The sequence below is a fragment of the Equus przewalskii genome, chromosome 2 (genome assembly GCF_037783145.1).
Source record: "Equus przewalskii isolate Varuska chromosome 2, EquPr2, whole genome shotgun sequence".
Lineage (NCBI taxonomy): Eukaryota > Metazoa > Chordata > Mammalia > Perissodactyla > Equidae > Equus > Equus przewalskii.
Window position 1 is genome coordinate 18,804,996 of NC_091832.1, and position 13,482 is coordinate 18,818,477.

The 13,482-nt window shown below is 39.0% G+C and overlaps 1 protein-coding gene and 1 long non-coding RNA gene across 10 annotated transcripts in view; one reads left to right on the forward strand and one right to left on the reverse strand.

Moving 5' to 3' along the window:
- The window catches only part of RHBDL2 (rhomboid like 2), a 49,960-nt gene that overhangs the window by 20,687 nt on the left and 15,791 nt on the right, over nt 1-13,482 (forward strand). For all 9 annotated transcript variants that reach the window (XM_008520644.2, XM_070610302.1, XM_070610300.1 and 6 more), the window contains exon 6: nt 2,897-3,009. In XM_008520644.2, the coding sequence (XP_008518866.1) occupies nt 2,897-3,009 (113 nt within the window). The remainder of the gene's footprint in view (nt 1-2,896; nt 3,010-13,482) is intronic.
- The window catches only part of LOC103551233 (uncharacterized), a 64,024-nt gene that overhangs the window by 17,411 nt on the left and 33,131 nt on the right, over nt 1-13,482 (reverse strand). The window lies entirely within an intron of this gene.

The window sequence follows — 13,482 nt, forward strand, 5'->3', positions numbered from 1 at the left end:
ATTTGCTTGGTGCTTTATTATCAGTGTTACTTTCATGTCCATCATCTTCCTCACAGCAACCCTAGGAGGCAGGTGTCACTCCTGCCATTTTATGTCTGAGGCTCAGGGGGTGTAGTCACTTGCTCCGTGACACATAGCTAAGCTGTGGATCTAGGACCTCAACCCATTAGTGCTGACTCCATCTAGCGTATTTTATATTGTGTTGTAACAGCCTAATATCAGTATTTATGTAGGAATCTTAACGAGAAGAGACCAAATCATTATCAAACCGAAAGGAAGTTGCCCAAGTTGTTGGATGTTGTTAAACGCTCCCTTTAGGATATGAATCATCAGCCCTCCCTCCCCACTCAGCCACACACTTAAAAAAATTAATTCATGGGCATTTTGACGAGTCTATGGTACTGTTGTCTGTCTGGAATAATACAAACAATAGACAGTGCAGTATCTGCCTTTTAGTTTTGCTCATAGTTTCTGAAATGCTAATAGCCTTTAACGACCTTGCTCAGAATCCATGATTCACCACGCCCACTGCAGCCAGTGAGCTGCCTGCGGCTGGTCCCACCTCTCTGGTGGACTCCTAGGGTTTCACATGAGGCTAGCTTTGTCTATGTGACCCACCCTGTCCTGGACCTTGAAGGATGACTCTGGCCAGTGGCTAAATAGGTATCCATGGCAGGAGACAGGGCCCCGAGGCTTGACAAGTCAGGGACAAAATCGCTAATTGCCCAGTTTCTGTGGATACTTCCACAGTCTGGTTTTCCACTTGACAAGTATGCCCTGAGCAAATGTGGCTCCTGCACTCAAGGACTTTAAAATTATAAGGAAGAACAGTCAGTTAAATAGTAATGCAAGGCAGTAAACTATGATAGTATACAGTAGTTATTTAATCTCTTTGTGCCTCAGTTTCTACACCTGTAAAATGGGGTCCCTCCTAAGGTTGCTGTGATTAAATGGCACAATCTTTATAACATCATTTTTACAGAGCCTGACACATAGTAAGGCACTCAAAAAGAATTTGCAAGGCTGCATAGGACATGTCACATATGAGGTTGTATAAATTAGGAATGCTTTTAGATGCAGGTAACAAAAATTGAACAGGGGCTAAAACAGATGGAGGTTAATTTTTTCCCTTAGAAGAAGCCCAGAGTTGGTTGGTTGGTTGGTTGGCTCATCAGTTGAATGAAGCCAGGACTCTTGGCCCTGTGCTGGCATCTCTGCTTTTCCCTTGGCCTTTCTTTCTTGGTTCCAAGTTGGCTGCTGTAGCTCTGCATTCAAAGCAGGAAGGGGGAAGAGGTAGTCCCAGGTACTGGTGACATCCATCCCTGTTGTCGGGACAGAAGCTCTCTTAAAAGTCTCCTAGCACAGCTGCTCTTTCCTCTCATTGGCCAGAACTGTGGGGCGTGGCTACCCCGAGCTAAGAGAGGTTGGGAGAGTCAACATTAGCTCTTCCAGCTTCACTGGAGGAGGCAGACAGGGGATAAGGAAATGGCTATTGGATTAGCTACAGTAATAGAACCAGAAAGAGGGAAAGATGAGAATGGGGATGGCCGCACAGATGACATGGATTCCAGTTGAACCTTGAAGGGTGGATAACATTTGGATGAAAAAAATTTGTATTTCTATTTCAGGTATATGACAGGATCTCATCTTTAAGCCACTTCTACTCTTGCTGTTGAGTAGCAGAAAGAGCGTTTGGGGTGATTCTTTGGGGTTTTTGTGCTATTGGTCCCCTTGTCCTCCAGCTGTTCCCAGAGGACAGGATGGGATGGCTTCCTTTGACCTGCTTGTTCAAATTCACAAAGTGCACCTATTTCCAAATCTCCTTTATGTCTGCAGTCTCCATAAGACTAGTATAGTTGTCCTTGCCAGACTATTCTGTGCTGAATGACATGTTACCTCTCGTAAGATGGCTTGGATGGTGATAGTTGTGGCTGGATGCACACGTGGCCAGAAAGGTAAGTAACCTGTTCTGCAGGGTGTACTCAGAGAGCCCCTTCAATGATCTGCTGGCTATTTTTTAAGCAAATTATAACACAGAAACATAATCCCTAAAATAGTACAAAAGCTGCTGCACTTTGTGGAAGATCCAACACCTATTTTGTTTTTTAACTTTTTGGTTTAACCTGAAATTAAAAAAAAAAAAAAGGCATTGTGCTACATAGCAACTAAATTAAGAATTACTTTAATGTGGGAATTTGCCAAATTACATTCAGAGATTCTCCAGAGATGCTTGTGGGGTTTGACAAGCAAAATAATATGAATTTCATTTAAAAATATTTTTGCCTATTTAAAAACTATAATAAAAAATACCTGCACTCAAATATGTTCTATGCCAAATCATAATACTTGGGAGATACCAACTTTAGCTCATGTTACTAGGTAAACTTTTTTTTAAGCTTTTTAATGTCAAACTGGAATGATTTTTCTCCTGCCATCTCTGTTTTATTAAAGAATATCCTGAGAGTGCAAGACAAGTTGTTTAAAAACCTACTGAATTTTAAACTCAATAGGAGTGAATTAGGATTTTCTCAATACTGTGCCACTGAAACAAAATCAGATGCTGAGGCTGACGTAAGATGGCAATTGTCATCTAAACCTAATTTCAAGCTTATGTTCTTTAAACCAGCCTCAGTGCTTTCTCTTTGATGTTATCAGTAATTGTTATAAAACAGAACTTATAAAATAAGTGTATACTTCTAAAATGCCCTTTTATCTGTTTTACATATTGAAGCTCCATGTAAGATTTTATTTAAAAAAAGTCACCTAAAGGAAATTAGAAGATGGAATTCGAGTTAAGCAAGTCCTTCGCTGGAAACAACACACTGATGCCTATTAATCTCCCAGGAAAGAGTGCCTGGGTTAGTCGTAATATTGACAACTGTGTTTGTCTCTGCAGAGTTCAGCACATCTTGGGGAATCTTATTATGCAGCTTGTTTTGGGGATTCCTTTGGAAATGGTCCACAAAGGCCTTCGAGTGGGGCTGGTGTACCTGGCAGGAGTGACTGCAGGTTAGTGTTCCGAGGGTATCACAGAATCCACACCTCTGGACTCTTAGGAGGTAATAAACAAAGCAGAGGTGATACACGTTGATGATGGGTTTCTTATTTAGGTCAAGATTTCTTGCTTTCCTAACATGTGCTGGGAACCTGGTAAGCATTAGAGATAAGTTATTTAGAGATAAGATATTAAAGATAGGCTAAGCGTATAGGGATAAGTCATTGTGCCTATCCTCAGTATCTCACAGTCTTGTGTGACTTTTGCACAATTGGAAACTGCGAGTAGTTTGGCGTCCAGGTGCATATATTGGGTAAAGGCCTAGAACCAGATCATGAAGGCCCTTATGTATCAGACTAACGATTTTGGGAAATAACATGATCAAATTTACATTTAAGAAAGATGACTTCAAGAGAATGTAGAGAATAGTGAAAGGGGCCCAAAGACTGAATAGGGCCTAGCAGCACATACCAGTGATCTCTATAATTTGGCATGCCTAAGATGATCCATTATGGTGTGGGCAGAAAATATTCCCATCCATCCACTTATTTATTTATTGGAAACATTTTTTTAATTAAACTTTTTATTTTGAGACAATTATAGATTTACACTGCAGTTGAAGAAATAAATACCTAGAGGTCCCATGTACCCTTTAACCAGTTACCCCCAATGGTAACAGCTTGCAAAAGTATATACAGTATTACGACTGGGATATCCACATTGCTATAGTCAAGGTACAAAACATTTCCAGCACCACAAGCTACGCTCTCTTCTCTCCCACCCCTACACCCTCCCTTACCCCTGACAACTACTAATCTATACTCTATTTCTATAGTTTTCTCACCTCAAGAATGTTATATAAATGGAATAATATAATACAGTCATGTACCGCATGATGACATTTTGATCAATGACAGACTTTGTGGGTCCCATAAGATTAGTGGGTCCCCTAAGATTAGTACCATATAGCCTAGGTGTGTAGTAGGCTATACCATCTAGGTTTGTGTAACTATGCTCTATAATGTTCATGCAATGACGAAATCACCTAATGACGCATTTCTCAGAACATATGCCCATCGTTATGTGGCGCATGACTGTATATAGCCTTTTGGGATTGGCTTTCTTCACTCAGCATAATTCTCTGGAGATTCATCCAGGTTGTTGCATGTATCAATAGTTCACTCATTTTTATTGCTCAGTAATATTCCATGGTATGGATGTACCACCATTTGTTTAACCCTTTGCTCATTGGATGATTTCTGGGTTGTTTCCAGTTTTTGGCTATTATGAATAAAGCTGCTATAAACATTTGTATGCAGGTTTTTGTGCACGTAAGTACAGAGTTTTGTGAACGTAAGTTTTCATTTCTCTAGGATAAATGCCCAAGAGCACAGTTTCAGGGTTGTGTGGTACTTGCATATTTAGTTTTTTAAGAAGCTGCCAAAATGTTTTCCAGAATGGCTGTTCCATTTTACATTCCTCCACGGCTTGTATAAATGATTCAGTTTGTCCACATCATCGCCAGCATTTCATGTCACTATTTTTTATTTTAGCTGTGCTCATAGTGTACAGTGCTGTCTCATCGTGGTCCTAATTTGCAGGTCTCTAATAACTAGTGATGTTGAGCATCTTTGCATGTGCTTATTTGCCATCTGTATACCTTCTTTAGTGAAATGGCTGTTCGTGTCTTTTGCCCATTTTATAATTAGATTTTTTCTTTTACTGTTGACTTTTGAGTTCTTCATACATCCTAGATCCTAGTCCTTTCTTGAATACGTAGTTTACAGCTATTTTCTCTCAGTCTGTAGCTTATCTTTTCATTGTCTTAATAGAGTCTTTCACAGAGCAATAGTTTTTAATTTTGATGCAGTCCAATTTATCAATTTTTCCTTTTACGAATCGTGCTTTTGATGTCATGGCCAAGAACTCTTCACTGAGCCCTAGGTTTTGAAGATTTTCTCCCATGTTATCTTTTTTTTTTTTTTTTAAAGATTTTATTTTTTTCCTTTTTCTCCCCAAAGCCCTCCGGTACATAGTTGTGTATTCTTCGTTGTGGGTTCTTCTAGTTGTGGCATGTGGGACGCTGCCTCAGCGTGGTCTGATGAGCAGTGCCATGTCCGCGCCCAGGATTCGAACCAACAAAACACTGGGCCGCCTGCAGCGGAGCGCGCGAACTTAACCACTCGGCCACGGGGCCAGCCCCTCCCATGTTATCTTTTAAAGTTAGAGTTTTACACTTTACATTTAAATATGTGATCTATTTGAGTTGGTTAGTTTTTGAATAAGACGTGAGGTTTAGATTGAGGTCCTTTTTGTTTGTTTTTTTTGCCTGTGGATATACAGATACTTCAGAGCAATCTGTTGAAAAGACTATTCTTCCTTCATTGAATTGCTTTTGCACTTTTGACAAAAATCCGTTGGCTGTAGTTGTGTGGGACTATTCCTGGATTCTCCTTTTTGTTCTGTTGATCAGCGTATCTATCCCTCCACCAATACCACACAGCCGATACCACTGTAGCTATATAAGTCTGGAAGTCAGTTGGAGTGATTCCTCTCATTTTTGGTTCATTTTTAAGATTAGTTTATGCATTTGCTTTTACAAAAAGATTGGTGTCCAATATGCTGGAGTGTCTTTTTTTTGCTGTTGTTGTTATAACAACAGGCTTTCAGTAGCAAGCTATTTAACAGATATTGAAAGAACAACACAAAATATGTCCCTTCGAGGACATAACAGCATTTTTTCTCTCAGTGAGTAAGAATGTAACTGCTTTTCTAAAAATACTCATGCTATGAAAGGGCATTTTGAAAACTAGTCATTGGAAATTATTCCATCGTTATGTGATTTTGCTGCTGAAAATGATGTAACAACTCTTATAAGTTCACACTTAAAAAGCAGGGAAACAATTTCCTAATCTGCTTTAAGATTTCTCAGTGAAGAGTTTTAGTGGGTTTTAAACTTATTTATTATAACACTTTCTGATTAGTTTGCAAGAATAAATGACTGACATTAGGGAAGGCGGGAAATAATAGCCAGATTACAACAAAATTTTTGCATAATGGGAGTTAAGCTCAGCCAATGATGCAATTCTTCCATTTTAAACTACACATCATTTTTTAATTTTATATTTTAGCTATGACAGTGATTAAGAGAAAATTTCTATAGAAAAATAACTGAGCTTAGAAGTATATCTGCATTTCTGTATCATGATATTTACCAGGATTTTAAAAAATAATGAAGCTTATTTAATAATACTGCTCTTTGAAATAATTTTTTATAATTAAAGATTTTTTTTGAGAGCAGTTTTAGGTTCACAGCAAAATTGAGAGGAAGGTACAGAGATTTCCCATACACCCTGTCCCTACATATGCATAGTGTCCTCCATTATCAATATCCCCCACAGAGTGGTACATTTGTTATAATTGATGGACCTACAGTGACACATCATAATCACCCAAGTTCATAAAAACTCGACTTCACTCTTGCTGTTGTACATTCTATGGTTTTGGACAAATGTATAATGACATGTATCCATCATACTATCATACAGAGTATTTTCACTGCCCTAAAAATCTTCTTTGTTCTGCCTATTCATCCTGCTTCCTGACCCCCAACCCTTGGCGACCACTGCTCCTTTTACCGTCTCCATAGTTTTGCCTTTCCCAGCCATCGTATAGTTGGAATCATCTAGTACGTAGTCTTTTCAGATTTGCTTTTTTCACTTAGTCATAGGCATTTAAGTTTCCTCCAAGTCTTTTCATGGCTTGCTAAGATTTTTTTTATACCATTAATAAAGTAAAAATGACTTTAAAATATTGTGTAATCAATATGTCTCATCCTTTAAACATTCTATTTTTGAGTTTCTAAACAATACATTAGTGTAACAGTACATCTACGTAATTCGTAAGGAAATATACCCACATTCTAGTGAGTGGTTGTTACCAGGGGCTGCCATAACAAAGTACCCAAAGTGGGGGCTGAAAACGACAGAACTGCATTGTCTACAATTCTGGAGGCTAGAGGTCTGCCATGAAGGTGTCAACAGGGCCCCGCCCCGCCCTCTGATACCTGTTGGGGAGACTCCTTCCTTGCCTCTCCCTAGTTTCTGGGGGTGGCCATGGATCCCTGGCATTCCTTGGCTTGTAGCTGCAGCACTTCCATCTCTGCCTCCATTGTCACGTAGCATTCTCCCTTCCGGTGCCCATCTCCTTTTGTGATAAGGACACAGCCGTATTGGTCTAGGGGCCCACGCTTCTCCAATATGACCTCATCTTTTTTTTTTCTAAAAAGACATTTTTTTTTTTTAAGATTTTCTTTTTCCTTTTTCTCCCCAAAGCCCCCCGGTATATGGTTGTATATTGTTAGTTGTGGGTCCTTCTAGTTGTGGCATGTGGGATGCCACCTCAGCATGGCTTGATGAGCAGTCCCATTTCTGTGCCCATGGTGAAACCCTGGGCTACTGAAGCAGAGTGCGAGAACTTAACCACTCAGCCACCGGTCTGGCCCCTGACCTCATCTTAACTAATCACATCTGCAACAATCCCGTTTCCAAGTAAGGTCATTTTTGGAGGTACTGAGGGTTAGGACTTCAACGTATCTTTTTAGGGGACGCACTCTGACCCATTGCAGTGCTCAAAATGTTGGTTTTTTTTTTTTTTTACCAATCAAGACTTTGCCAGCCTCCTCAAGCAGTGGGGATGGAGCGCAGGAAGCAGTCATGAGCTAGAACTGGCAAGGCTTAGTGACATAGCTCCCCGTCCCCTTTGTCTTAGTGACAAAGCTCCCTCCTGCTTTCGGGGATCCTGTTTTTCCACTTTCTACTTCTGTTCCTGCACACACCTGTTTTTCCTGCCCTTAAAGACCTTTTGCCATGCTCAGGCCCTGCCTGGCTCCAGCGTCTACCTCCCTGTTCCCTCATAGCTTGATTTCACCCTGTGGACTCAGTCCTGCCCCAGTTTCAGAGGAGAAAAGAGAGAACGTGAATAACCTGTTGACACGCTTTGCCTGTTTTTGCAATAGCTTCTTGGCGGGTATCTATATGCATTCCCGTCTATCCTTCACACTGCTGCATGGGTCTCCTTCCTCAAACACAGATCAGGTCATACTGTACCCTTCCTAAAACATGACAGTGGCCAAAGGAAATTTGGAACATCCAAGATTGCTCTTCATCACCCTCCACTGCCTGGCCCACTGCCTTTCTTTCTTTTCTTTTTCTTCTTCCTTTTTTTTTTTTTTAGGCAGAATAAACATTTTTAGTAATGATCAAAAAAGAAATTATACATGAAGAGGTTAGGGAGAGACTTGATGTAAAAACTTTTTAAAATCTCTTTTTTGAGCCATGATTGACATACAAAAATCTGTACATATTTAATGTATACAACTTGATGAGTTTAAAGATAAGTATACACCCTTGAAACCCTCACCACAATCTGTGCCATAAACACATCCATCACCTCCAAAAGTTTCCTCCTGTCCACTGCCTTTCTTGCTCTGCTTTTTTCCTAGATGTGTAATATAATTCTGGTTTCTCTACCCCTGCTCTGGGCAAAGTGTGGTCCACGGATCAGCAGCTTTGGTATGCCCTGGGAGCTTGTTAAGATGCAGAATGTTGGGTCCCACCCCAGACCTGCTAATCAGAATCTGCAGTTGAACAAATCCACAGGTGATTCGGACGCACGTTAAAGACTGAGAAGCGCTGGTCTGCACTCCCACCCAGGGGCCCCCAATCTGACTGATCATCAGCATCACCTGGAGAGCTTGTTACACCTGAAGCTGTCCACATCCCACCCACAGCTACTGACTCCGAATCTCTGGGGAGATGGCCCTGGGATCTGTGGGGGTTTTTTTCTGCTTAGTGAGGTATATGTCAACATACAATAAATTGCACACATTGAAAGTGTATAGTTTGATAAGTTTTGATACTGTATATAACTATGAAACTATCACCACAAACAAACTGATGAACTTATCCATCACTCCCCAGAAAGTTTCCTTGTGACCCTTCAGAATCCCCACCCTCCTGCCTCTCCCTGCCCCTCCCCCATCTTCCCCTAGGCGACCACTGATCATTATAGATTAATTTGTATTTTCAAAAGTTTTTATAAATGGAATCATAGTGTATATACTCTTTTTTTGTCTGGCTTCTGTCACTAAGGATAATTATTATTTTTAAGAAGTCAGAGATTTAATTTGTTTTAAAAATATTTTTTTCTTGGGATGAGAACTTTTAAAATTTAATTAATTAATTAATTTTTGAGGAAGATTAGCCCTGAGCTAACTGCTGCCAATCCTCCTGTTTTTGCTGAGGAAAACTGGCCCTGAGCTAACATCCATGCCCATCTTCCTCTACGTTCTATGTGGGACGCCTGCCACAGCATGGCTTGATAAGTGGTGCATAGGTCCACACCCAGGATCCAAACTGATGAATCCTGGGTGCCAAGCAGAGTGCTCGAACTTAACCGCTGCACCACCGGGCTGGCCCTACTAATTTGTTTTTAATTAGCAAGTCCATGTTCCCTCCACTATACCATGCAGGATCTTTGGAAAACAATATTTGTAGTATAATGCACAATCTTCCAAATGGCCAGAGGTTTGCGAGCAGGAGCTTTTTTTTTTTGCTGACTTTATGATAAGATGGTCTTCTTTCTTCAGATTTTTTTTTTCTGCATTATCTTCCCAAACCCCCCACCCCAGACACAGTTGTATATCTCAGTTGCAGGTCCTTCTAGTTGTGGGATATCAGATTTTTTTTTTTTTGAGGAAGATTGGCCCTGAGCTAACATCTGTGCCCATCTTCCTCTATTTTATATGTGGGATGCCTGCCACAGCATGGCTTGATAAGTGGTGGGTAGGTCTGTTCTGGGGATCCAAACCGGTGAACCCTGGGCTGCTGCAGCAGAGTGCACATACTTAACTGCCAGCTCCTTTCTTCAGATTTTTTAAAAAAGTTATTTTATTGAGCTCATATTGGCTTATAACATTGTGTAATTTCAGATGTACATTATTATATATCAGTTTCTGTATAGACTGCATCGTGCTCACCACCAATAGTCTAGCTTTTATCCATCACCATACATGTGTGCCCCTTTACGCCTTTCACTCTCAACCCCATCCACTCTGGTAACCACTAATCTGTTCTCTTTATCCATGTGTTCGTTTATCTTCTACATATGAATGAAATCATATGGTGTTTGTCTTTCTCTGTCTGGCTTATTTTGCTGAGCATAATCCCTCAAGGTCTATCCATGTTATCGCAAATGCATGATTTTGTCCTTTATTTATGGCTGAGTAATATTCCATTGTATATATATACCACATCTTCTTTATTCATTCAGCCATTGATGGGCACTTGGGTTGTTTCCACATCTTGGCTATTGTGAATAATGCTGCAATGAACATAGGGGTGCATAAATCTCTTTGAATTGTTGATTTCTTGTTCTTTGGATAAATACCCAGTAGTGGGATAGCTGGATTGTATGGTACTTCTATTTTTAATTTTTTGAGAAATCTCCACACTGTTTTCCATAGTGACTGCACCAGTTTGCATTCCCACCAGTAGTGTATGAGGGTTCCCTTTTCTCCACATCCTCTCCAACATTTGTTATTTCTTGTCTTGTTAATTATAGCCATTCTGACAGGTGTAAGGTGATATCTCATTGTAGTTTTGATTTGCATTTCCCTAATAAAAAGTGATGTTGAACATCTTTTCATGTGCCTGTTGGCCATCTGTATATCTTCTTTGGAAAAATGTCTGTTCATATCCTCCACCCATTTTTTGATCAGGTTGTTCATTCTTTTGTTGTTGAGTTGTATGAATTCTTTATATATTTTGGAAATTAATCCCTTACTGGATATATGATTCGCAAATATTTTCTCCCAGTTGGTGGGTTGTCTTTTTGTTTTGTTCATGGTTTCCTTTGCCTTGAAGAATTTCTTTAGTCTGATGTAATCCCATTTGTTTATTTTTTTTCTTTTGTTTTCCTGGCCTGAGTAGACATGGTATTTGAAAAGATACTGCCAAGGACCAATGTCAAAGAGCGTACTGCCTATGTTTTCTTCTAGGAGTTTTATGATTTCAGGTCTTACTTTCAAGTCTTTAATCCATTTTGAGTTAGTTTTTGTGTATGGTGTAAGATAATGGTCTACTTTCATTCTTTTGCATGTGGCTGTCTAGTTTCCCCAGCACCATTTATTGAAGAGACTTTCCCTTCTCCGTCGTGTGTTCTTGGCTCCTTTGTTGAAGATTAGCTGTCCACAGACGTGTGGTTTTATTTCTGGGCTCTCAAGTCTGCTTCACTTATCTGTGTGTCTGTTTTTCTGCCAGTATCATGCTGTTTTGATTACTATGGCTTTGTAGTATATTTTGAAGTCAGGGATTGTGGTACCTCTAGCTTTGTTCTTTTTTCTCAGGATTGTTTTGGCTATTTGGGGTCTTTTGTTGTTCCACATAAATTTTAGGATTCTTTGTTCTATTTCCATGAAGAACGTCATTGGGATTCTGATTGGGATTGCATTGAATCTGTAGATTGTTTTAGGTAATTTGGACATTTGACTATATTTATGCTTCCAATCCATGAGCATGGAATATCTTTCCATCTCTTTATGTCTTTGATTTCTTTCAATAATGTCTTGTAGTTTTCATTGTATAGGTCTTTCACCTTCTTGGTTAAATTTATTCCTAGATATTTTATTCTTTTTGTTGCAATTGTAAATGGGATTGTATTCTTGACTTCTCTTTCTGCTAGTTTGTTGTCAGTGTATAGAAATGCAACAGATTTTTTTATGTTGATTTTGTACCCTGCAACTTTGCTGTAGTTGTTATTTCTAATAGGTTTCTGGTGGATTCTTTAGGGTTTTCTATATTTATAATCATGCCATCCACAAACAATGAGAGTTTTACTTCTTCCTTCCCAGTTTGGATCCCTTTTATTTCTTTTTCTTGCCTAATTGGTCAGGCCAAAACTTCCAGTACTGTGTTGAATGAGAGTGGTGAGAGTAGGCACCCTTTTCTTGTTCCTTTTCTCAGAGGAATGGCTTTCAGTTTTTCACCATTAAGTATGATGTTGGCTGTGCGTTTGTCATATATGGCCTTTATTATGTTGAGGTGCTTTCCTTCTATATTCATTTTTATTTAGTTTTTTTTTTTTAAATCATAAATGGATGTTGGATCTTGTCAACTGCTTTCTCTGCCTCTATTGAGATGATCATGTGATTTTTATTCCTCATTGTGTCAATGTAGCATATCACATTGATTGATTTGCGGATGTTGAACCATCCCTGCATCCCTGGAATAAATCCGAGTTGATCATGGTGTATGACACTTTTAATGTATTGTTGTATTAAATTTGGCAATATTTTGTTGAGGATTTTTGCACCTATGTTCATCAGTGATATTGACCTGTAATTTTCCTTTTTTGTCTTGTCCTTGTCTGGTTGTCCTATAGAATGAGTTAGGAAGTGTCTCCTCTTCTTCAATATTTCAGAATAGTGTCAAAGTTTGGTAGAATTCACCAGAGAAGCCACCTGGCCCTGGAATTTTATTTTTGGGGAGGTTTTTGATTACTGTATGATTGGTCTATTCAGATTCTCTATTTCTTCTTGACTCAGTTTTGGGAGGTTGTATGAATCTAAGAATTTATCCATTTCTTCTAGATTATCCAATTTGTAGGTAAATAGTTTTTCATAGTATTCTCTTATAATCCTTTGTATTTCTGTGGTATCCATTGTAATTTATCCTCTTTCATTTATAATGTTATTTATTTGAGCCTTGTCTCCTTTTTTCTTAGTGAGTCTGGCTAAGGGCTTGTCAATCTTGTTTATCTTCTCAAAGAACCAGCTCTTAGTTTCATTGATCATTTCTATTGTTTTTTTAGTCTCTATTTCACTTATTTTGACTCTGATTTTTATTATTTACCTCCTTATACCGACTTTGGGTTTTGTTTGTTCTTCTTTCTCTATTTCTTTTAGGTATAGTTTAAGATTAGTTATTTGAGATTTTTCTTGTTTGTTGAGGTAGGCCTGTATTGCTATAAGTTTCCCTCTTAGTACTGCTTTTGCTACATCCAATAAGAGTTGGTATATTGTGTTTTCATTTTCATTTGTCTCCAGGTACTTTTTGATTTCTCCTTTGATTTCTTCATTGATCCAGTGGTTGTTCAGTAGCATCTTGTTTACTCCCCACATATTTATGACTTTCCTGGCTTTTTTCTTGTAGTTGATTTCCAGTTTCATAGCATTGTGTTTGGAAAAGATGCTTGATGTGATTTCAATCTTCTTAAATTTATTGAGGCCTGCCTTGTTTCCCAACATATGGTCTATTTTTTGAGAATGTTGCATGTACACTTGAGGAGAATGTGTATTCTGCTGTTTTGGGATGGAATGTTCTATATATATCTATGAAGGCCATCTGGTCAAGTGTTTCATTTAAGGTCACTGTTTCCTCGTTGACTTTCTGTCTGGATGATCTATCCATCAACATAAGTTGGGTGTT